This window comes from Erinaceus europaeus, chromosome 2 (assembly GCF_950295315.1).
Source record: "Erinaceus europaeus chromosome 2, mEriEur2.1, whole genome shotgun sequence".
Lineage (NCBI taxonomy): Eukaryota > Metazoa > Chordata > Mammalia > Eulipotyphla > Erinaceidae > Erinaceus > Erinaceus europaeus.
In genome coordinates this window covers 203,599,481-203,624,964 of record NC_080163.1, presented here as the reverse complement: position 1 = coordinate 203,624,964, position 25,484 = coordinate 203,599,481, and the positions used below count along the sequence as shown (strand labels likewise).

General features: G+C 44.3%; 1 protein-coding gene across 1 annotated transcript in view; it reads left to right on the top strand.

Moving 5' to 3' along the window:
• TACR3 (tachykinin receptor 3) overlaps positions 1–23,873 on the top strand; it is a 41,327-nt gene extending 17,454 nt beyond the window's left edge. Inside the window, exons 2-4 of the mRNA XM_060186328.1 lie at positions 2,377–2,565; positions 6,353–6,503; positions 23,673–23,873. Of these exons, the coding sequence (XP_060042311.1) occupies positions 2,377–2,565; positions 6,353–6,503; positions 23,673–23,873 (541 nt within the window). The remainder of the gene's footprint in view (positions 1–2,376; positions 2,566–6,352; positions 6,504–23,672) is intronic.
• Positions 23,874–25,484: the final 1,611 nt, after the last annotated feature.

The following is a 25,484-nucleotide window of genomic DNA, read 5'->3' as shown; positions in this document are numbered from 1 at the left end:
TTTTGACTAACTGGCCACAACAACAACAGCAACAAGACCAACAAGAGACTTACAGTTTACTCGGTAGTCTCCATACTCCAGTAGCAAGACAGGACACCCATTCTCTCTCAATCAGCTCAGCATCCAATCGGCACTTGTAAATTTCTAGGACAAGAAAAAAGCCAACAGTTATGAATGTCCAGTTCAAACAGTGGAAGAGAGACAGAGAGACCCCTGCAGTCCTGCTTTACCACTCGTGAAACTTTCCCCCTGCAGGTGGGGACTGGGGGCTTGAACCCAGGTTCTTGTGTGCTATAACATGTGCGCTCAACCAGGTGCGCCACCACCTGTCCCCTCATACTGGCTTTTCTCTGAATAGTAGCCAGAGTTTGGCAGCTAGTCATATCCTAACCAATTTACAACCGGACATCGGTTCTTGTGAACTTGCTTAGATTCAGTTTGTTAAATAAACTAAGTTCAATTTTATTTATTTATTTATTCCCTTTTGTTGCCCTTGTTGTTTTATTGTTGTAGTTATTATTATTGTTGTTGTTGATGTCATCGTTGTTGGATAGGACAGAGAGACATGGAAAGAGGAGGGGAAGACAGAGAGGGAGAGAGAAAGACAGACACCAGCAGACCTGCTTCACCGCCTGTGAAGTGACTCCTCTGCAGGTGAGGAGCCGGGGGCTCGAACTGGGATCCTTAACGCCGGCCCTTACGCTTTGTGCCACGTGCGCTTAACCCGCTGTGCTACCGCTCGACTCCCTAAGCTTGATTTTTATTTTCTGCCATATTTAGAGCTTCCGATTTCTCAGGGGGATGTGCCCTAAATATCATACCCCAGCACGTCTCACATATGTCCAGAGCAGCTAAGTGGCACAGCCAGAGCCCAGGAATTTTCACACTGCAGTAAGAGTTCAACTGTGAGGGTGCCAGGGAGCCGGGGCCTCAGTCAGACTTGTTGTGTTCATCCTCGAACCCCAGCTCCTCGCCTGGGCACCTGAATGCACTGGACCACGGCATTCTGTGCCAGCTGCATGTACTTCTATCCATCCTGCTCCTCCAGAGTTTTCTTTGAAGTGATTAAACATCCAGAAGGAAACTTTGAGGCCCTGAGGTGTTAACCCGCTATTTCCAGCACTCATTCCAATACCCACCCCCATAGGCGCTGCTCAATTCCGATTCAGTATCAGACAGGCAAGATGTGTCAGCTACGAGCGACCCTGACTTCACCCCTAAGAGCTGGCCCTCATGAAGGCTGTTTTCAAAACAATGAGGTAGAAAGCCCATGTCCAGCGGAGAAGCAGTGACAGAAGCCAGACCTCCCACCTGCTGCTCCCCAGAAAGAATCTGGGTCCAGACTCCCAGAGGGGGAGAAATGTCAGGGGGAAGATGACCAGAGGGCTCTGAACCCCAACTCCATCAGGACCCAGAGAGAGAAGACAAAAGAAAGGACATTTGGAAGTAGTCATAGGTGTGGATGTGACTTAGAAAGAAAGAGAAGGCAGAAACATAGAAAAAAAAAGGGCTAATATATATATAGAAATAACAGTCAACCCATATCTGTGACCTTAGGAGAACCACTGTAGTTTCCAATGGAGGGAATGGGGTGACAGAACTCTGGTGGTGGGAACAGGGTGGAATTATACCCTGGTTATCTTGTAATTTTGTAAATTGATATTAAATCAGAAATAAAAATTAAAAAATAGATGTATTACACCAAAGCAAAGGACTCTAGGGAAGGAGGGGGAAGGAAGATAGAAAACTCTGGGGGCCTAGAACATAATAAGACTGTACGTATATGCCAGTGATTACACCGTAAAGCTAATCCCCTCAACTAAAAATACTTAAGGGAGTCGGGCGGTGGCGCAGCGGGTTAAGCGCAGGTGGCGCAAAGCACAAGGACTGGAGTAAGGATCCCGGTTCGAGCCCCCGGCTCCCCACCCGCAGGGGAGTCGCTTCCCAGGCGGTGAAGCAGGTCTGCAGGTGTCTGTCTTTCTCTCCCCCTCTCTGGCTTCCCCTCCTCTCTCCATGTCTCTCTGTCCTATCCAACAACGACGACATCAATAACGACAACAGTAACTACAATAAAAAAAAAAACAAGGGCAACAAAAAGGGAACAAATAAATACATATTTAAAAACTACTTAAAAATAAATTCTGAATGTTACTGCAAAAACATTTTAATAAAAATTAATGAGGCAGAGTGAGATTTGAACCCAGTTCTGCTGGATGTCTCCGATGCCGCCCGGTTTGTGTCCGTGTGGCCCCTGAGTGACCCCACTCTTCCTCTGCTGGTGCCCGGGGGCCAGTGTGCCCTAGCCAGGCACACACACCTGGGAACCCCCTGCCCCCACCCCACCCCCCACAGGCTGGCTTATGTGATTCTTCGCAGGTACATGGCCATCATAGATCCCCTGAAGCCCCGGCTGTCCACCACCACCACCAAGATCGTCATTGGGAGCATCTGGGTGCTGGCCTTCCTGCTGGCCCTCCCGCAGTGCCTGTACTCCAGGATCAAAGTCATGCCCAGCCGGACGCTGTGCTACGTGCAGTGGCCAGGAGGCCCCAAGCAGCACTTCACGTAAGCCCCTTCCCCTGGGATGGTGAGGACAGAGACATCGCTCTCAGGGCTCACACAGACCCTGGCGGGAAGACACCTGTGAGAAGCACTGCATCTGCCATCCTGAAGCTTCCTCACTGGGAAGCTCATGGCAGCAGTTTCAGGAAGGGGACAGCAAGGCACCCACGCAAAGCATGATGGAGAGAGGAGAAGAGGAGGAAGGAGGGAGGAGGGAGGAGGGAGGAGGGAGGAGGGAGGAGGGAGGGGCTGCTGCTTCTCTGGTGTTACCAAGCCCGGGTTCAAGGCAGGGGCACTTTGACTGGGTCTCAACATAAAATAAATCTGATGAGAAAGTCGAAAACGGAGGTAAGAATGCTCTAGGATACAATCTGGTATTCCGTATTTTGGATTCGCTTTAAATAAGGCGGACGGAGGGACAATAACGTTGTGCAGTTACCTGCACATTATTTCATTAGTTATTTTATTTTATTTTATTTTATTTTTTTGCGGAGCTGGGGCCTTGCACATGTATGATTTCACTGCTCCAGCTTATTTCTTTTTACCAGAGCCCTGCTCAGCTCTGACTTATGGTGGTGCAGGAGATTGAACCTGGGACTTTGGAGTCTCAGGCATGAGAGTGTCTTTGCAGAACCATTGTGCTATCTCCTTCACCTTCAGGTTACTTTTTATTGACAGAGAGATGGAGAGAGGGAGTCGGGTGGTGGCACAGCGGGTTAAACGCATGTGGCGCAAAGTGCAAGGACCGGCGTCAGGATCCCGGTTCGAGCCCCCGGCTCCCCACCTGCAGGGGAGTCGCTTCCCAGGCGGTGAAGCAGGTCAGCAGGTGTCTGTCTGTCTCTCCACAATACTTGAGTTTCCTTCTTTCTTTCATGTTTTGTCACATTTTATTTTTTTAATGAATTAATTAGTTTTTTAAAAATGTATTTATTGGGGAATTAATGTTTTACATTCAACAGTAAAGACAATAGTTTGTACATGCATCACATTCCCCAGTTTCCCATAGAACAATACAACCCCCACTAGGTCCTCTGTCGTCCTTCTTGGACCTGTCTTCTCCCACCCACCCACCCCCAGAGCCTTTGACTTTGGTGCAATACGCTGTCACATTTTATTTTTAAAACTCGTATTGGTCAAAACACAGAGCTACGAGTTTCTGGAATAGTTTGTTATCTGCAAAAGCTGTGTTAAGTTTTTTTTTTTAAAAAATAAGTTTATTGGCTAACTGTTAAAATTTCATGTGTTTTTTTTTGGGGGAGATACTAGAGTTTCTTCCTTTGCTGTAGCACCCCCACACACACCACAAAGTGCCACAAAGTTACCTGGGCAAGGCAGAAAAATTTGAAAAATGCATTTTCTTTGTTATTAATAGTTTGTGATGAGCGGATACGGTTAAAATTACTCCCCAGCACATCCCTAAAGACAACTACCAGAGTTCTCACAGGTCTTCCAGTTTGCTGGTTTCTGTTTGGTTTTTTTTTTGGTAAGTTCATGTAAATCAGATCTCTAGGTTCTCAACATGGGAGTGAAACTATTTGGTATTTGTCTTTCTTCTCTGTATTTATTTCACTAGGCATCATCACCTCTGGTTCCATCCATTTTGTCCCAAAGGAACACAGCATCATATTTTTTGATAGCAGAAATATCTATCCCGTTAACTTCTGTAGCCAGTCATCTGTGGATGGGCATTTAGGTAAAGCAGGATATTTATGTCTTTATTAGAGGATTAATGGCTTGTAGTCAATAGTAAAATACAGTAGTTTTTTCCATGTAGTCAACAGTAGTTTGTTCCATGTGTAATAGTCCCCATTTTCCCACATAACAGTTCACCCCCCACTAGGTCCTCCTCTGCCATCCTGTTCCAGGACCTGAACCCCACCCCCCACCCCAGAGTCTTTGACTTTGGTGCAGGACACCAGCTCCAGTCCAAGTTCTGCTTAGTGTTTTCCTTTCTGATCTTGTTTTTCAAATTCTGTCCGTGAGTGAGATCACCCCATCTTCATCCTTCTGTTTCTGGCTGATCTCACTTTACAGGATTCCTTCAAGCTCCATCCAAGATGAGGTGAAGAAGGTGAAAGCACCATTTTTTATAGCTGAGTAGTATTCCATTGTGTATAAAGACTCTGTTCTATCAGTTGTTAGATTGCAGGCCATCCTTTGAACCCACCCCCACCCCCGTTTGCTTCCCTAGGGTTTTGGTAGAAAGCTAGGAATTTCTAGAACTTGGCTCCATAAAAACAACAGCTCATGTCTTTGACATGATTACCATACCTCTGTTGTTGACTCATCTATGGAAGCAATCAAGCAACCCAGGACTTGGGAGAAACACTCAGGACTGCCATGACCTGCTTTTTAATCTGTGGATGTAAGTGGCTCAGACTCTCTACATTTGTCTTCACATGAAGGAAAACAAATGAAGAGGTTTAGCTATGACATGTGGCCAGCACACGTGTCATAGCTAAACGTCCCAAAGAAGAGAACTTACGTGTTGAGTGTACTTTGTCCTCTCTCGCTATTTTTTCTCTTTTCTTTCTTTCTTTCTTTCTTTCTTTCTTTCTTTCTTTCTTTCTTTCTTTCTTTCTGAGGATCTAGGGCTTTGCCCATGTGCAGTTTAATGTTTTGCAACACTTTTTTCACTCATATATATGTGTATGTGGAGAGAGAGAGAGAGAGAAGAGAAAAAGAAAAAGAGAAGGAGCAGAGAAAGAGACAGAGATAAAAGAAAAAGAGAGGAAAGGAAAGGGAAGATAAAAAGAGAAAAAGCAAAATGAGAAAGAAGGAAAGAGAGAGAAAGCAGAGAAAAATAAAAAAAAAGAAGAGGAAGAGAGAAAAAGAGAGAAAGCAGAGAAAAATAGAGAAAGAGGAAGAGGAGAAAGAAAAAGAAGCAGAAAGAGAGAGAGGAACTAAGCACTAGAGCTTCTATTTATTTATTTAAAAAGGGAGACAGTAACAAAACCGTAGGATAAGAGGGGTACAACTCCACACAATTCCCACCACCAGAACTCCGTATCCCATCCCCTCCCCTGACAGCTTTCCTATTCTTTATCCCTCTGGGAGCATGGACCCAGGGTCATTGTGGGATGCAGAAGGTGGAAGGTCTGGCTTCTGTCATTGCTTCCCCGCTGAACCTGGGTGTTGGCAGGTGGATCCACACTCCCAGCCTGTCTCTCTCTTTCCCTAGTGGGGCAGGGCTCTGGGGAAGTGGAGCGCCAATACTAGAGCTTCTTCTTCTTCTTTTTTTAATTGTTGTAGCTGTTATTGATGTCATCGTCGTTGGACAGAATAGAGAGACATGGAGAGAGGAGGGGAAGACAGAGAGGGGGAGAGAAAGACAGACACCTGCAGACCACCTGCTTCACTGCCTGTAAAGCGACTCTCCTGCAGGTGGGGAGCCGGGGGCTCGAACCCGGAATCCTTACACCGGTCCTTGCGCTTTGCGCTGCTAGAGCTTCTTATGGCATCTGCCTTGCCCCATGAGCTCTGTGACCCTGTGCCCTCTGCTCCTCTGACAATGACAAGAAGCTTCTACCAGGTGAAGACCTTGACCATGAGCTTCTCAGCCCGGGAGGGGCACATGTTTGTAGGGTGGGCACTGCGGTTCAGGTTGGATTTCGTCTGAGAACTTAACATTGTCAGTCAGCCGGTAGCCCCGGCCTTGCAGTCTGCAGGACCAGTGCAGTGAGGGTGTGGGGAAGGGGGGAAGGGTCCTGAGCTCTCAGGCTCTGCCTTGAGGCCAGAGGCGGCAGGAGAGCCCTGGTCCTCAGCCCGTGTGTGTTCCTCCTCCTGGCAGCTATCACATTGTCGTCATCATCCTGGTCTACCTCTTCCCCTTGCTGGTCATGGGCATCACCTACACCATCGTGGGCATCACGCTCTGGGGAGGAGAGATCCCGGGAGACACTTGCAACAAGTACCATGAGCAGCTGAAGGCCAAGAGAAAGGTACTGCCCTCCATGCGTGGGGTGGGGGTGCCCAGGCTCTGGGTGACCTGGAGACGCCGCAGAACCCATTGGTGGCATTGGACAGTGACTGTCTGAGGCCTGACTTCTCTCATTTTAGTAGTCGTTAAAATTTACTATTATTCTATTCTATTCTATTCTATTCTATTCTATTCTATTCTATTCTATTCTATTCTATTCTATTCTATTCTATTCTTTCATTTTTAAAAAAATATTTATTTATTCCCTTTTGTTGCCCTTGTTGTAGTTATTATTGTTGTTGTTATTGATATAATTGTTGGATAGGACAGAGAGAAATGGAGAGAGGTGGGGAAGACAGGGAGGAGAGAAAGACAGACACCTGCAGACCTGCTTCACCACTTGTGGAGCGATTCCCCTGCAGGTGGGGAGCCGGGGCTTGAACGGGGATCCTTATGTCGGTCCTTGTGCTTTGCACTATGGGTGCTTAATCTGCTGTGCTACCGCCAGACTCCCTATCCTATCCTATCCTATCCTATCCTATCCTATCCTATCCTATCCTATCCTATCCTATCCTATCCTATCCTATCCTATCCTATCCTATCCTATCCTATCCTATCCTATCCTATCCTATCCTATCCTATCCTATCCTATCCTCCCCTGCCCTCCTCTCTCCTGCCCCACTAGAATCCTTTATTTATTTATTATTGGATTGAGACAGAGAGAAATTGAGAGGGGAGGGGGACATAGAGAGAGAGAGAGAGAGACACAGAGACCCCTGCAGCCCTGCTTCACCACTCATGAAGCTTTCCCCCTGCAGGTGGGGAGCAGGGGCTGGAACACAGGTCCTTTCTCACTGTAGTGTGTGCTTAACCAGGGGCGCCACCACCTGGCTACTGTTCTATTCTGTCCTGCTCTGTCCTGTCCTGTCCTATTCTCCTCTCCTCTCCTCTCCTCTCCTCTCCTCTCCTCTCCTCTCCTCTCCTCTCCTCTCCTCTCCTCTCCTCTCCTCTCCTCTCCTCTCCTCTCCTCTCCTCTCCTCCCCTCCCCTCCCCTCCCCTCCCCTCCCCTCCCCTCTACTATGGATTCATGGTTTACACTGGTTAGTCCATGTGTAAAATGTCTCAAGTTTTATGCAAAACGCTCTCACTGCCCCATGCCTAAGTCCTCCTCTACCCACTTATTTTATTTAATTCTTTTTATTTTTTATTTTTTAATTTTTTATTGGGGAATTAATGTTTTACATTCAACAGTAAGTACAATCGTTTGTACATGCATAACATTCCCCAGTTTCCCATATAACAGTACAACCCCCACTGGGTCCTCCGAATCCTTCTTGGATCTGTATTCTCCCCACCCACCCACCCCAGAGTCTTTTACTTTGGTGCAATACGCCAATTCCAGTTCAGGTTCTACTTGTTTGTTTTTTTGTTTTTTTTCCAATCTTGTTTTTCAACTTCTGCCTGAGAGTGAGGTCATCCCATATTCATCCTTCTGTTTCTGATTTATTTCACTCAACATGATTTTTTTCAAGGTCCATCCAAGATCAGCTGAAAACAGTGCAGTCACCATTTTTTACAGCCGAGTAGTATTCCACTGTGTATCTAGACCACAACTTGCTTAGCCACTCATCTGTTGTTGGACACCTGGGTTGCTTCCAGGTTTTGGCTATTACAAATTGTGCTGCTATGAACATATGTGTACACAGATCTTTTTGGATGGATGTGTTGGGTTCCTTAGGATCTATCCCCAGGAGAGGAATTGCAGGGCAATAGGGTAAGTCCATTTCTAGCCTTCTGAGAGTTCTCCAGACTGCTCTCCACAGAGGTTGGACCAATTGACATTCCCACCAGCAATGCAGGAGGGTCCTTTGACCCCACACCCTCTCCAGCATTTGTTACTGTTACCTTTTCTGATGTATGACATTCTCACAGGAGTGCAGGAGTGAAGTGATATCTCCTTGTTGTCTTTATTTGCATTTCTCTGACACTCAGAGACTTGGAGCATTTTTTTATGTGTTTCTCGGCCTTTTGGATCTCTTCTGTGATGAATATTCTGTCCATGTCCTCCCCCCATTTTTGGATGGGGTTATTTGTGGTCTTGTTGTTGAGTTTGGCAAGCTCTTTATATATGTTGGTTATTAAACTCTTGTCTAATGTGTGACATGTAAAGATCTTCTCCCATTTAACTCATGCATTTTATTGATTCCTTTGAAAATACAATAATTACCAAAATATTGATGATCGCTAACATGTATTCATCAGTTAGAATGTGCAAGAAGATACTCTTTTTTCTTTCCATGTGCTAGTGTTAGTTTATTATAAATATGCACATATTATGGTGTATGATTATATATTTGTTTTTTTATTAGTGGTTTAATAATGATGAATAAGATTGTAAGATCACAGGGGTACAATCCCACACAGTTCCCACCACCAGAGTTCCCTTTCCCATACCCTCCATTGGAAGCTTCCCTGTTCTTTATCCCCCTGGGAGTCTGGACCCAAATTCTTTATGGGGAGCAGAAGGTGGGAGTTGTGGCTTCTGTCATTGCTTCTCCGCTGGACTTGGGTGTTGGCAGGTGGATCCACACCCCCAGCCTGTCTCTGTCTTTCCCTAGTCAGGTCGGAACAGAGTCTTTCAAGTGAGCCTTTCCATGTCCTTGGGCTGAATGCCAAGGATTTGCAGGACTGTAAGACAATTCTGTTTCCATGGAGTTTTGCTTCTTTGTTTCCTATATGCTGCCGAGTCCCAGTTGATGCTGAGTCTGCAGTTCTAGTTGTCCTTGTCCTTGATGGAGCAGAATGTCTGAGATGTCCTCTGTCAACTCCCCCCCCCCCAAGCCCTCACTCCTTTATGTTGGGAGTGCTATCACTCTTGGAAAGTGCCATCACTTTTTGTTAAGATTTTATTTATTTATGAATGAGAAAGATAGGAGAGAGAAAGAACCGGACATCACTCTGATACATGTGCTGCCGGGGATTGAACTCAGGACCTCATGCTTGAGAAGCCAGTGCTTTATCCACTGCGCCACCTCCTGGACCACCACCATTGTTTCCGTGCCTCCCCAGCCCTCCTGCAAAGCACTAACTCCATCTGATTAAGGATGGAGTTACAATTTTCCTCTTTTACCACTTGCTGGCTGACATGGAAAAGCCTATTTCTTAACTATTGATATTAAGAAAGGAACTCTCTGGGCCCGGTGGTGGCTTACCTGTTACAATGTGCAAGGACCCGGGTTCGAGCCCCCAGTCCCCACCTATAAGGGTAAAGCTTTGAGAGTGGTGAAGCAGGGCTGCAGGTGTCCCCCTCCCTCTCTCTTAAAGATTTTATTTATTTATTCATGAGAAAGATAGGAGAGAGAAAAAGAACCAGACATCACTCTGGTACATGTGCTGCCGGGGATTGAACTCAGGACCTCATGCTTGAGAGTCCAGTGCTTTATCCACTGTGCCACCTCCCAGACCACTGTTTTTCTCCCTCTCTATTACCTCTTTCCATCTCAGTTTCTGACTGTCTCTATCCAATCAATAAATAAAGATAATAATATTTTTTGCCTCCAGAGTTATTGCTGGGTGCCTGCACCATGAATCCACTGCTCCTGGAGGCCACTGCCCCCTTTTGTTGCCCTGGTTGTTTTATCATTGTTGTGGTTATTATCATTGTTATTGTTGTTATTGTTGTTAGATAGGACAGAGAGAAATGGAGAGAGGAGGGGAAGACAAAGAGGGGGAGAGAAAGACAGACACCTGCAGACCTGCTTCACCGCCCATGAAGCGACCCCCCTGCAGGTGGGGAGCCGGGGGCTCGAACCCAGATCTTTGTGCGGGTCCTTGTGCTTTGCGCCACATACACTTAACCCGTTGTTCTACTGCCTGACTCCCAATAAAAATATTAATAAAGATAACAAATAATAAATAATAAAAATTTACATAAAGAACTAATAATTATTTATTGGCATTTTAATAGGATTGCTGTTATTTATTTATTTTTCTGGTTACTATTCTGAGACTCTGAGTCAGGCTCCTGATCCATCAGTGGAATTACAAGGAAGTTTCCCATGTCACCCTTCCTTCATCGGTTGACTTGAGGTGACTATGAGAGGTTTTCCGAGGACGAGTGGGTCAGATGAGTCTTATCAATACGTGCTTATTCCATCAATGACTTTACTTCGGCATGATGATGGCAAGCTACTTGGACTTTTCCTTACAAAAACAAGTCAGCACTTTATAACCACTTGACTGTAAACACTTAACAATGATTGATGGGGTTTTTAAAAAGTCAGTTAGGAAAATTGATTTCTTTTTAACACCGAGAAGCTTTTTCCTTCTCCTTGAAAAATAGTGGTGGTGAAGACTTAAGCTTGGTTTGCACTTGAACACATTCTCTAGTATGTGAAAACAAAAATAAGTAGGACTTTTTTCCATATCAATTTACTCATTTTAGCCTATAATATATGTTTAAGGGAGTAGGGCGGTAGCATAGTGGGTTAAGCGCAAGGACTGGCATATGGATCCCGGTTCGAGCCCCCAGCTCTCCACCTGCAGGGGAGTTGCTTCATAGTTGGTGAAGCAGATCTGCAGGTGTCTGTCTTTCTCTCCCCCTCTGTCTTCCCCTCCTCTCTCCATTTCTCTCTGTCCTATCCAACAACGACGACATCAATAACAACTACAACAATAAAACAACAAGGAATAAATAAACAAAAGGGAATAAATAAAAAGTATATATACATATATATATGTTTAAGTTCATTTTTTCTCCCTCAAAAAAATCTTCCCTTAAAATTTTAGTGCACAAAAGCCAAACTAGTACTACTAGCATAAATAAAAGTACTACTAGCATAAATAAAAAAAAAAAACCCTCTAAACCAGGAACTTCTCCATAACACATTCCTTTTATAAGAAGAATTTCTCTTCCTTCTCTGTAATTTCAACCTTTAGCTTCTACCATTTGGTTTGTATTGTTAGATATTATTTAGGAAGAATCTTTTTTTATGTCTTTGGCATGACCACATTAAATATATAGCATGATATTCTATTACAGTATAACGTAGGTCTTTGTATTATCCACTTAGTTTCATGGATTTTATGTTTTTATTGGTCTGGGCACCTTTTAAACATATTTTCCCTTGTTTATCTGGCAAATTAAAATATGAACATTGGTTGTAGTTCTTTTTTTATTATTTTTATTTTTTCTTATTTATTCCATTTTGTTGCCCTTGTTGTTTTATTGTTGTAGTTATTATTGATGTCACTGTTGTTGGATAGGACAGAGAGAAATGGAGAGACGAGGGGAAGACAGAGAGGGGGAGAGAAAGACAGACACCTGCAGACCTGCTTCACCGCCTGTGAAGCGACTCCCCTGCAGGTGGGGAGCCGGGGGCTTGAACCGGGATCCTTATGCGAGTCCTTGTGCTTTGCTCCAGGTACACTTAACCCACTGTGCTCCCGCCCGACTCCCGGTAGTAGTTCTTATTTCATATACATGTAGTATTTTTTTTAGGAAGAGATGAAATATCAATCTCAGGACTCTTTTTTTTTTTTGTTTTTTAAACCAGAACACCATTCAGGTCTGGCTTATGGTGGTGGTGGTGGTGGGGTGTGTGTGTGTGTGTGTGTGTGTGTGTGTGTGTGTGTGTGTGTTCGGGGGCGGTGGGAGCTTTGAACCTGGGCTTTGGAGCCTCAGGAGCAAGTCTCTACATTAACCATTATGCTGTCTACTCCCCTCCCCTCACTCTTTTGTTGTTGTTTGAGCTGAAAACCATAGAAAACAAACACAAGGAGGACATTTGATGCCTTTGCCCCTTGTCTAACTGATCATAGATCATAGATTGATTGTAAGGCACAAATGTTTCCTTTATTGCATCCCTCCAGAAAAGGTGAAACATCAGTTCACACTGATGGCATGACTCCTCTAGAATATTTTAAAAGCAAAGTCAGACATTTAAAGATTCAGTAAATCATCTCTGTCATTGAAGAAATACAAAGGGGGCATTCCTGCCGTGAACTTCTTATGATAAATCACCATGCCCTCGAATTTCTCTCACAACTATTTATTATCAAAAAAGTCACACTCACTTTTTCTGAATATTCAATTATATCCGGCCCCTCTCTTAATTTGGGCGTTTTAATATAACTAATCAAGTTTTTTTAAAAAAAACACCAAACATAAATTCTACCACTTTGCAATTGATGGACTATGGAATTTATCTCCTAAAGAATTCTAAAGACTGGAGGATTCGGGTGGTAGTGCAGCGGGTTAAGTGCACGTGGTGCAAAGCACAAGGACCGGCATGAGGAACCTGGTTTGAGCCCCCGGCTCCCCACCTGCAGGGGAGTCGCTTCACAGGCGGTGAAGCAGGTCTACAGGTGTCTGTCTTTCTCTCCCCCTCTCTGTCTTCCCCTCCTCTCTCCATTTCTCTCTGTCCTACCCAACAACAATAAAAACAAGAAGGGCAACAATAAATAAATAAATAAATAAATATTTAAAAAGATCTAAAAAAATTAAAAAAAAAGAATACTAAAGACTGGTACTGCCAGTTGGACAAGAGAAAGAGAGAGAGAGAGAGATATGAATCAAGAGAGTATTTGGTTATAAGAATGCAGTCATTCAGTTATTAAAAACAAATTACTGTTCTGTATAAATATATGCTATCTCATGATAATATTAATACTGACAACACTGTCTTTGCTGATCTGAAATGCAATTTACTAGTAAAAATAAAAAATGCAAATTTGTCATGACCATCGAGAAAAAGCCAGTCTGTAAACAGCTCTCGGCCATTTCTCCTGTAAGACCAGCAGGTATTTCTGAAGCCCCAAACCCCCATGAACAACAATAAACAACTTAAGAAGTCTTAGTCAAATCACAGAGAAGAGTTATTGTGACTACTGAGAAACATGGCTATTTCTCTTTCTCCCTTTCTGTTTAAAAAATATGCTAGATTTCAAGGGTTGCAGGTCACATTCTTAGAAGGACAGTTCATGGAAATCTACTGTGGATCCCAAATTCTCTAGATTCTAACATCCAGAACTTGAACTAATCTGAAACTAGGTCCTGCCTAGGGATTTACATTGCTGGGAAACAACAACAACAGGTCTATCTTGAGCCAGGTGAAAGGACTGGATATTAGCATGAAGAAACATGTGGATACTCTTAAATCATTAGACTATTGAGCCTGGAAAAAAAAATCAGTATTTAAAAATCTATTATTTGGAATCATACTCAGCTCCAAGAGACCATTTGTGCCTGTTGCCATCTCTGGAAACCTATCCACTCTGTGTCTACTTCAATCTGTTTACTAAAATATTAATGGCTCTTGAATGCAACAAAGTGGCTAACCTCAGAGTTTAAGAGGAGAAACATCTTGTGCACAAGGACCCAGGTTCGAGCCCCTGGTCCCCACCTGCAGGGGGAAAGCTTTGCAAGTGGTGAAGCAGTGTTGCAAATGTCTCTCTGTCTCTCCCCTTTCCTCTCAGTTTCTGACAGTCTCTATTTAATAAGCAAATAAAGATAATAAAAAAAATTTAAAAAAGAACATCTTCACACACTAGCAGAATGTAAAATGTCAGTTAATATCACACCAGCTCCCCAAACCCTAAGCTAAGGTTAATTCTCTATTTTCTTGGTGAGGACCAGCTAAAGTTCTCCTTAAGGAAATGAATATGGTTAAGCCTGCTGCTGTAATATTCAAATTGCAAACTAAAGTGCTAATAATTTTATAAATGTTCAAGAGAGAATGTTTCTCTAACATCATTCTGGGTGAACACTCAGAGTCCAGTGTGAGCCATTTAGTGTTTAGAAAATGAGGCAGGTCTGTCTCTGCTTTCTTCTCCTTATTGGTACTCTGACAGGCGTGGGCTGCCGGTGAAGGACCAGGCGAAAATACCATGTGTGGAGGTGATTATTACGATTATCCATCTAAATTCACACTGCTATTTCACAACATTGGGAACCATCATACGGCTTTACTATATCAAATTCTGGCATAACAAGTCAGATTTTAAGTGTTTTCAACTCACAAACTGATTTAAAATCGAGTTATACAAAAGAAGTGGAAGACTTATCTACTGAAAATTATGAGTATCTATTCAAGGAATTGGAAAAAGACACAAAGAAGTAGAAAGATATTTCATGCTCATAGGTTGGAAAATTTAATATCATCAAAATGAAATACTACTCAGAGCCATATACAAACTTAATGCTATCCCCATCAAGATCCCACCCATTTTTTTTAACAGAATAGAACAAAAGCTACACATGTTTATCTGAAATCAGAAAATTCATAGAATTGCCAAAACAATCTTGAGAAGAAAGAACAGAACTGGAGGCATCACACTCCCAGATCTCAAATTGCATTATAGGGCCGTTGTCATCAAAACTGCTTGGTACTGGAACATGAATAGACACACTGACCAGTGGAATAGAATTGAGAGTTCAGACGTAAGTCCCCACACCTATGAATATCTAACTTTTGACAAAGGTGCCCAGACTCTTAAATGATGAAAGGAGAGTCTCTTCAAAAAATGATGTTGGAAAAGTTGGGTTGAAATATGCAGAAGAATGAAACTGAACCACCATATTTCACCAGACACAAAAATTAAATTGCAAGTGGATCAAGGACTTAGATGCTAGACCAGAAACTATTAAATCCTTAGAGGAAAATATTGGCAGACCTCTTTTCCATCTAAATTTTAAAGGCATCTTCAATGATACAAATCCAATTACAAAGAAGATTAAAACAAAAATAAACCGATGGGACGACATCAAATTAAAAAGCTTCTGCACAGCAAAATAAACCACCACCCATACAAAGAGATTCCTCACTGAATGGGAGACCATACATCAGACAAGAGGCTAATAACCAAAATATATAAAGAGCTTACCAAACTCAGCAGCAGCAGCAACAAAAAACAAACAAACAAAATGACCCTATGCAGAAGAGGGAGAGGATATGAACAAAATGGTCACCAAAGAAGAGATGCAGAAGGCCAACAAACATGAAATAATGTTCCAAGTCTCTGATTGTCAGAGAAATGCAAATAAAGACAACAAAGAGATACCATTTTACCTCTGTGACAATGTCAGACATCAAAAAAGGTAACAGCAACAAATACTGGAGAGCGTGTGGGGTCAGAGGAACCCTCCTGCACTGCTGCTGGGAATGTCAGTGGGTCCAACCCCTGTGGAGAACAGTCTGGAGAACTCTCAGAAGGCTAGAAGTGGACCTGCCCTATGACCCTGCAATTCCTCTCCTGGGGATAGATCCTAAGGAACCCCACACACCCATCCAAAAAGATCTGTGTGCACATATGTTCTTAGCAGCACAATGTGTAATAGCCAAAACCTGGAAGCAACCCAGGTGTCCAACAATAGATGAGTGGCTGAGCAAGTTGTGGTCTGTATACACAATGGAATACTACTCAGCTATTAAAAATGGTGATTTCACCATTTTCAGGCCATCTTGAATGGACCTTGAAGGAATCCTGTGAAGTGAGATCAGCCAGAAACAGAAGGATGAAGATGGGATGATCTCACTCACAGACAGAAGTTGAGAAACAAGATCAGAAGGGAAAACACTAAGCAGAACCTGGACTGGAGTCGGTGTCCTGCACCAAAGTCAAAGACTCTGGGGTGGGGGGGGGGAGGGAGGGTTCAGGGCCTGGAACATGATGGCAGAGGAGGACCTAGTGGGGGCTGAATTGTTGTGTGGGAAACTGAGAAATGTTACACATGTACAAACAACTGTATTTTACTGTTGACTGTAAACCATTAATCCCCCAATAAAGAAATAAAATAAAATACAGTTACAGTTTTTTTTTTTTTTTTAGAATTTTTATTAGTGATTTAATGATTGAAAAGACTGTGGGATAAGAGTGATTCAATTTCATACAATTCCCACCACCAGAGTTCCCTGTCCCCTCCCCTCCATTGGAAGCTTCCCTGTTCCTTATCCCTCTGGGAATATGGACCCAAATTCTTTATGGGGAGCAGAAGGTGGGAGCTGTGGCTTCTGTCATTGCTTCTCTGCTGGACATGGGCATTGGCAGGTGGATCCACACCCCCAGCCTGTGTCTGTCTGTCCCTAGTGGGGCAGGGCTCTGGGGAGGGGAGGCTCCAGGACACATGGGTGAGGGCGTCTGTACATTTGTAGTTTAAAAAAATGATAGATATGACTGGGACTCAGAATTCATGAACCCTGTGTCTTTTTTTTTTTTTTCTTTTTGTCTCCAGGGTTATTGCTGGGTCTTAGTGCCTGCTCAAGGAATCCACTGTTACTGGAGACCATCTCCCCCACCCCCTTTACTGGCGGATTAATGTTTTACAGTTTTTTTTCTCCCATTGTTGTTGTGCTGCTGTTATTGTTATTGGTGTTGATGATGTTGTTGTTAGAACATTAACAAACTGAGAGAGGAGAGGAAGACAGAGAGGGGCAGAGAAAGAGAGACACCTGCAGAAGACAGAGAGGGGCAGAGAAAGAGAGACACCTGCAGATCTGCTTCACCGCCTGTGAAGCAGGGCTTGAACCGGGATCCTGTAGCCGGTCAGTCCTTGGTCCTTGTTCCTTATACTCTGTGCGCTTAACCCCGTGTGCCACTGCCCATCCACCATGAACCCTGTGTCTTAAATCAAAATGTCTAAATTTGTCTAAAATCAAACGCAGCTCAAAGAAATGAGGTCTAGAAGGTGCCCCCAATTTTATGCCTGAGCCGCTCTGGTAAAATACATAAAATTAACGCTTCAGTTTCTTTTTTATCTGCCCAATCTTGTCAGTGTTATCCTGGTTTCCTAAGTGTCCCCATACAAGGACAAGTTATTTTCTCAGAATCTTTGTGGTGTTTCCAGGAGTTAGGCTTTTTTCTACAGCTAAAACTATATCCGCACCATTTGATCTCTGTCATTTTGAAGACAGAGTAGGTTGGCTGGGCACCCCTCCTGTACAGTATTCTTAGACACGAAGGTGGCTCCTTTCTCGGCAATTTAGGTGAAGAAAAGTTAAAAGGGACGATCTTTGCTTCTGGATGATCTTAAGAATCGTGGCAGTGACCAAAGATACTCTGACAGATATGTATGAGTCTGCTGACTTCTTACAATAACCATCTAGAACGTGAATGCTAGCGGCTCAGTGAGTAGCCCAGCGGGAAGGAGACGGGCTAAAGTAATGAACTCACACAGGAGCTGGACGCAAAGCAGAGCTAACCTTTTAAACTGAGTGCGATTATTAAGCTCGTCTGTTAGAACAAATGGCGGCTAGACAGATATTGAAAGTAATGAGAAGAGTTATGTCAAATAAATAACAGTTAACCTATCAGAGGTCAGTCAGTTAAAGTCGCTCCTAGGATAGAGTTGGACTTTCAGTAGGAATGAATAGAGAAAGTACACATGTTGGTCTTCAATCACACATACCTGAAACACTGCAGCGTTACCAGTCAGGACGATGCAGTGCTGCTTCAAGAAAAAAAATAAACAAATTAAAACTTAAAAGTTCGGGCAGGGATAGACAGCAGAATGGTTCTGCAAAGAGGCTCTCCTGCCTGAGGCTCCAAAGTCCTAGGTTCAACCCCCTGCACCACCATAAGTTAGAGCTGAGCAGTGCTCTGGGGAAAACCAACAACAAAAACAAACAAACAAAACGCCACAGAACAACTCAAGTGTCTACTGTGGAGGTGCTAAAGACACAATTTATCATCTTGAAAAAAAAATTACTGTGGCACTGGGGAATGAACCTAGGACTCTGATGAGTCTCCTCTCTCTCTCTCTCTCTCTCTCTCTCTCTCATATTTTAGTTAACTTATTGTTGGATAGAGAGAGATACTGAGAGGGGAGAAGAAGTGAGAGAGGAAGAGAGACAGAGGGACACCTGCCATCCTGCTTCGCAGCTTGTGAAGCTTCCCCCCTGCAGGTGGGGGCCAGGGGCTTGAACCTGGGTCCTTATGCACTGTAATGTGTGTGCTTAACCAGGACGACCGCCAAATGACATCTCTCTCTGTCTATCTCTCCCTGCTTCTCTTCATGAAGGAGAAGAAAGGCGAGGGGAGAGAGGGGAGAGCGGAGAGGGAGAAGGAGAGAGAGAGAAAAAGAGAGAGAGGGAGAGAGAGAGAGCAAACACCATAGCACTTCTCTTTCTCTATGGAGTCTCCCTGGTCCATCCATGATGCTTTGGGGCTGAAATCCAGAACTTTCTGACAGCAGTGCTCTCTGGGGTGAGACGTCTGCCAGCCCCTTGAAGGGTTCTGATGAGGGTTAATCAGGATAACGTCTACGTTCAAGTGTCTGGGTCCTGCAACTCATAAACATGCCACTCCAATCTGCACTTACTTTCATCTATTTGCGAGAGACAAAAATAAACCTAATTAGGATGGCTAATAAAAAGCACAATGCCTGCTCTGTGGACTGCTAGGTGTGAGGCTGCAGACAGACCTGCCAACTGAGTTCTCATTCCCGGGGGGGCCGAGGGGAGGGGGCACTGCTCTTATTTTCCACTTAGAGAAGGAACAGTCTCACTTAGTCTACCTGCTGACTGGGCTCAGGATTTGAACCCACAAAGCCTGGCTCTAGAGGTTGTTCCTAACCTTTGTAGTATCCCTGCCTTCTCTGAGTTAGTAAATAAGATAAAGCCATCTTGCATTTGCCTGCCTGCCTGCCTTCCTCTCTCTCTTTCTCTCATTCTTTCCTTCCTTCCTTCTTTCTTTCTTTTTAAATTTATCTTTATTTATTATTGGATAGAGACAGCCAAAAATCGAGAGGGAGGGAAGAAATGAAGAAGGAGAGAGACAGAGAGACATCTACAGCCCTGCCACACCACTCACAAATCTTCCCTCCCTGCAGGTGGGGACTGGGGGCTTGAACCCTGTTCCTTGTGCACTGTAACTTGTGCACTCAAGCAGGTGTGCCACCACCTGGCCCTGCAGTTATTTTATTGATTGACTGATTAATTATTGCATAGAGACAGAGAAATTGAGAGGGAAGGGGGTGATAGAGAGGGAGAGAGACATAGAGACACCTGCAGCCCTGATTCACGACTCGTGAAGCTTTCCCCCCCTGCAGGTGGGGGCCAGGGGCTTGAACCTGCATCCTTGGGCATGGTAATGTGCGCTCTTAACCACCCAGCCCTGCGCTTGTTTTTCTGTTGGTTTAACCATCAGTAGCGCCAGTGATTTATTTGCTGGTATCATTGGTTGACATTAGTGGCTTTCACAGGCTGAATGCATGGAAGGATATAGGATTGCTCTAGGGGACAGTTATATCCACGGCCAGCAGGCAATTTTGAGATTATACCCAGTACCAGCAAAGCATTTAAAACATTACTTTTCGGGAGTCGGGCTGTAGCGCAGCGGGTTAAGCGCAGGTGGCGCAAAGCACAAGGACCGGCATAAGGATCCCGGTTCGAACCCTGGCTCCCCACCTGCAGGGGAGTCGCTTCACAGGCGGTGAAGCAGGTCTGCAGGTGTCTGTCTTTCTCTCCTCCTCTCTGTCTTCCCCTCCTCTCTCCACTTCTCTCTGTCCTATCCAACAATGACAACAACAATAATAACTACAACAATAAGGCAACAAAAAAACTACAACAAGGGCAACAAAAGGGAATAAATAAATAAAATAAATATTAAAAAAATTAAAAACAAACAAACAAACAAAAAAAAACATTACTTTTCATGGTCCGGGAGGTGGTGCAGAGGATAAAGCACTGGATTCTCAAGCATGAGGTTCCGAGTTCAATCCCCGGCAGCACATGTAACAGAGTCATGTCTGGTTCTTTCTCTCTCCTCCTATCTTTCTCATTAGTAAATAAGATCTTTTAAAAAAGTGCAAGGACCGGCATAAGGATCCTGGTTTGAGCCCTTGGCTCCCCACCTGCAGGGGAGTCGCTTCACAAGTGATGAGGCAGGTCTGCAGGTGCCTGTCTCCCCTCCTCTCTCCATTTCTCTTTGCCCTATCCAGCAACAGCAACAACAACAATAATAATAGTAACCACAACAATGATAAAACAATAAGGGCAACAAGAGGGGAAAAAATGGTCTCTAGGAGCAGTGGATTCGTGGTGCAGACACCGAACCCTGGCAATAACCCTAGAGGCAAAAACAAACAAACAAACAAACAAACAAACAAAAAACATTACTTTTCCAAAGACAGTTTCTCTGGAAGTCAGTTGGTGCAACATGCAATCAGCAAGGCCGGGGGTATCTCCCTTAGACATGGAGATGTCTGCACTAACACACTGGCACAGTGCCTGGCTGTGGTTGGTAAGAACTGTGCAGCAGGCTGGCAAGTAATTTTCATTTTAATTCAAGTATTTTTTTTTTTTTTTTTACCAGAGCATTGCTTAACTCTGGTTTCTGGTGGTGTGGAGGATTGAACTTGGGTCTTTGGAGCCTCAGGCATGCGATACTCTTTGCATAACCATTGTGCTATCTACCCCTGCCCAAATTTACTAAGATATTTTGTGGGCAGTTCACCTGCCCAGAGCCCTGCCCCACTAGGGACAGACAGACACAGGCTGGGGGTGTGGATCCACCTGCCAACACCCATGTCCAGCGGAGAAGCAATGACAGAAGCCAGAACTCCCACCTTCTGCTCCCCATAAAGAATCTGGGTCCATGCTCCCAGAGGGATAAAGTATAAGGAAGCTTCCAGTGAAGGATATGGGATACGGAATTCTGGTGGTAGGAATTATATGGAATTGTACCTTACTTCTCTTATCCCACAGTCTTGTTGATCATTATTAAATCACTAACAAAATAAAATTACCCCCCCAAACAATAGTAATAGTAGTAGTAGTAATAATAGCCACAACATGTCCCTATTACTATACCTATTATTATAGATTTGCTAATTTACCTAAAGTATATTCTGATATTCCTATTGCTGAATCAAAACTTACATAGCTTATGAAAAAAAAAATACTGTCAATATACCTACATTTTTTTTACTCTTTCATTGAGTGGAAAAATTGCTTATTTCCAAGTTTGCCAAGTTCTAGTCTTAAACAGAAAGCTCAAAATACATATTCCTTCAATAAATCAAACATAATATCTTCACCTGTAATTTTCTCACTACCATAATGAAAAACTATACAGATATTTTTAATTTCATGTCACTGAAAAATTAATGATTTTCACTTACCTAAGTCACTTATAAAAATAAAGAAAAAATTTTAAAAAGCGGAGTTTTAAGAACTGAAAGAGCTCCCCTAGGAGAACACCATGTGTAAGATAATAGATTTAAGCCCTAGCACCACATGGGAATACCAAGGCAACAGGGGAGGCTCCCTGGATACTGCAGTGGGGCTGTGATGCCTTTCCACTCTTTCTGAATCTGTCATTCTCTCTCTCTCCTAATTTTAAAGAAGTTCATTTTTTTTAAAAAATCACTCTTTGTTTGGTGGAACTGCTCATGTGTGAAGCTCAAGTGCCAGCCAAAAAAAAAAAAAAATTAAAAAGAAAATAAAGTGAGTCTGGGGGGGGGGGGCAGGCAGTAGCACAGAGGGTTAAGCGCACATGGTGTGAAGTGCAAGGACTGGTGTAAGGATCCTGGTTCGAGCCCCTGGCTCCCCACTTGCGGGGGCGGGGGTTGCTTCCCAGGCGGTAAAGCAGGTCTGCAGGTGTCTGTCTTTCTCTCCCCTCTCTCTGTCTTCCTCTCCTCTCTCCATTTCTCTCTGTCCCATCCAACACGAACAACAATAACAACAACAATAACTACAACAAGGGCAAACAAAAATGGGAAAAATGACTTCCAAGAGCAGTGGATTCGTAGTGTAGGCACCGAGCTCCAGCAAGAATCCTGGAGGCAAAAAATAAAAAAATAAAATGAGTTTAAACCACTCACTTAGTCATCACAGAAGCAAAATCTTCTGCAAGTACCACAGAAAGCCAACCACGTTCGCAAATGAAGGGGATGATAGTCAAAGGTGGCTCTCTCGCCCTTTCCATCAACACACGAGCAAGATCTGGGACAGCGCCAATGCAGACACTGAAATACAGCTCTTTCAGAAGCAGAAGGGCCATTTCCAGAGCACTGGAAAATCAGCGGGGTGACGTGCCGGGGCAGAGGTGGCTTCCTGGGAGCCGCTGACCCGGGTTTTCCGCTCCGATGGCCAGTGGACAGGCTCAGTCCCAGTTACCTGGCTGATCCATGAATGGGCCCCCCGGGGAGGCTGTGCTGGCCGTCACCCTGACCCAGCCTGGACTCTGTCTATTTCTGGAAGTCTGTCTCATGACTTTAGTCATAGGACACGTCCAGTGGAGAAATAATGGACCTGCACAATTCTGAGATGTCTCATGAACTTTTCACATCAGTTCTTTCTGATTCTACTTTGGCAGTAGATGAGTTTCTTAAAAAAAAAAAAAAAGTTTATTTTATTTTGCCAGAGCACTGCTCAACTCTAGTTCATTGTGGTGCGAAGGATTGGACCTGGGACCTTGGTGTCACTCTTATTTACCTTTTGTTAGTGATTTAATGTTTATTTACAAAATTGTGAGATAGCAGGTATAATTTCCCACCTTTCCTTCCCCTAAAGTTCTATGTCCTCACCTCCTCTATTGGGAACTGCAGCTCTGTCAAGGTCATAGATATGGGTTGACTCTTGTTTCTGTAACTATCTGTCTAATTTATAGATATTTGCCCCCCTTTTTTCTTATGGTCCTGCCTTCTCTTCCTTGCTAAGTCACACCTGCACCTGTTACTACTTCCTAATGTCCTTTCCTGTTTTCCTTCTTCTCTCTCCGGGTCCTGATGGATTTGTGGAGTTCAGAGCCCTCTGGTCATCTTCCCCTGACATTTCTCCCCCTCTGGGAGCCTGGACCCAAATTCTTTCTGGGGAGCAGAATGTGGGAGTTCTGGCTTCTGTCATTGCTTCTCCGCTGGACATGGGTGTTGGCAGGTGGATCCACACCCCCAGCCTGTGTCTGTCTGTCCCTAGTGGGGCAGGGCTCTGGGGAGGGGAGGCTCCAGGACACATGGGTGAGGGCGTCTGCCCAGGGAAGTCAGGGTGGGAATCATAATAGTGTCTGCAACTTGGTGGCTGGAAGTCGGTCAGATAGAAAGCAGGACAAAGTGTTTAACAGATGAACCACAAAGCAGGAAGAGAGCAGGTGAGAATAGGGATCTTCGTCTGGAGAGAAGGTAGGAAGTCTCTTTTACGTCTGGAACTATGAGCTTGAATGATTTCTGTCTGCCCTTCTCTTCCCTTCTCGGCAGGTGGTGAAGATGATGATCGTTGTGGTGGTGACCTTTGCTGTCTGCTGGCTGCCCTATCACGTCTACTTCATCCTAACGGCCGTCTACCAGCAGCTCAATCGCTGGAAATACATCCAGCAGATCTACCTGGGAAGCTTCTGGCTGGCAATGAGCTCCACCATGTACAACCCCATCATCTACTGCTGTCTGAACAAGAGGTGAGGAAGCCAAGGCACACGCTTCACGTTACTCACCCCGGCTTCTCCGGGAGCCGGTACTGTGGGTCCAGCCTCTCGGTGCCCTTTTAAGATGCAGAAGACAGGTAACCCACCACTCACTCGCAGGTAGGAGCACGTGGTTCACTCCCCTCTGCCCCATCCCACTGCCTCAGGAAACATCTCCCTGTCCCACTGAAACTGCAGTGCTTTTCCCAAAGTCACAGATGTGGACTCACTATTATTTCTCTCTCTCTATTTTATAGACATTTGCCCATTCCCCCCCCCCCCATGGTCCTGTCTTCTCTTCCTTTCTAAGTCACAGTTACACCTATTACTGACTGTGATTATTTATTATTTCTGTTATTATCATCTATTATTTCTAACTGTCCTTCATTTTTAAAAAAAAATTTTTATTTATAAAATCCTTCATTCTTTTCCTCTTCTCTCTCTGGGTCCTGATGGAGTTGGAGTTCAGAGCCCTCTGGTCATCTTCCCCTAACATTTCTCCCCCACTGGGAGTATGGACCAAAATTAAAAAAAAAAATATTTATTTTTTTTTTCCCTTTTGTTGCCCTTGTTGTTTTACTGTGGTAGTTATTATTGTTGTTGTTATTGATGTCATCGTTGTTGGATAGGACAGAGAGAAATGGAGAGAGGAGGGGAAGACAGAGAGGGGAGAGAAAGACAGACACCTGCAGACCTGCTTCACTGCTTGTAAAGCGACTCCCCTGCAGGTGGGGAGCCGGGGGCTTGAACTGGGATCTTTACGCCGGTCCTTGTGCTTAACCTGCTGTGCTACCGCCCGACTCCTGGTGTTTGGCTTCTGACAGTGTTTTGGTGTGACTGTACAATGCTATAAAGCAATGATTCCTCCATAATCTTTGAAAATTGAAATACCATAGGGGGGCAGGGAACACTGCACCAGGCTGAGTGCACATATTAGTATGCATAAGGACCAGGGTTCAAGCCCCCACTCCCCACCCACAAGGGGGAGACTTAATGAATGGTGAAGCAGGGCTATCTCCCCCTCCCTCTCAATTTCTCTCTCTCCTATAAAAATAGAAATAAAAAAAAAACAAAAGGGGGTGAGGGTAGATAGCATAATGGTTATTTATGCAAAGAGACTTTCATGCCTGAGACTCCAAGGTCCCAGATTCAATTCCCTGCACCACCATCAGCCAGAGCTGAGCAGGGCTCTGTCAGGAGTGTTGGGTTTGAAGTGCCAGCACGGAGCCCCAGAGATATCCCTGGTGGGAAAAATAAGATAAGATAAAATAAAATAATAAAATAAAATAAAATAAAATAAAAGACTGGGCAGCGGAAACAAGGAAGGTTTAGTGTGGCGTGCTGACACAGGGATTTTGCCGAGGGAGGCAGTGAGCTAAACACAGAAACACACAGAGGTTAAAAGGCATTCTTAAAAGCCTTATATTATAAACCAATGCTCAGTCAATAAAAGATAAACCAGACACACAAAATAAATAAAAACACTCAGGGGCTGGGAGGTGGTGCAGTGGATAGAGTGTTGGCCCCTTAAGCACAGGGTTCCAAGTCCCATCCCAGACACTACAGGTACCAGAGTGTAGCTGTTTCCCTCTCTCTCTCCTCCCTCCTT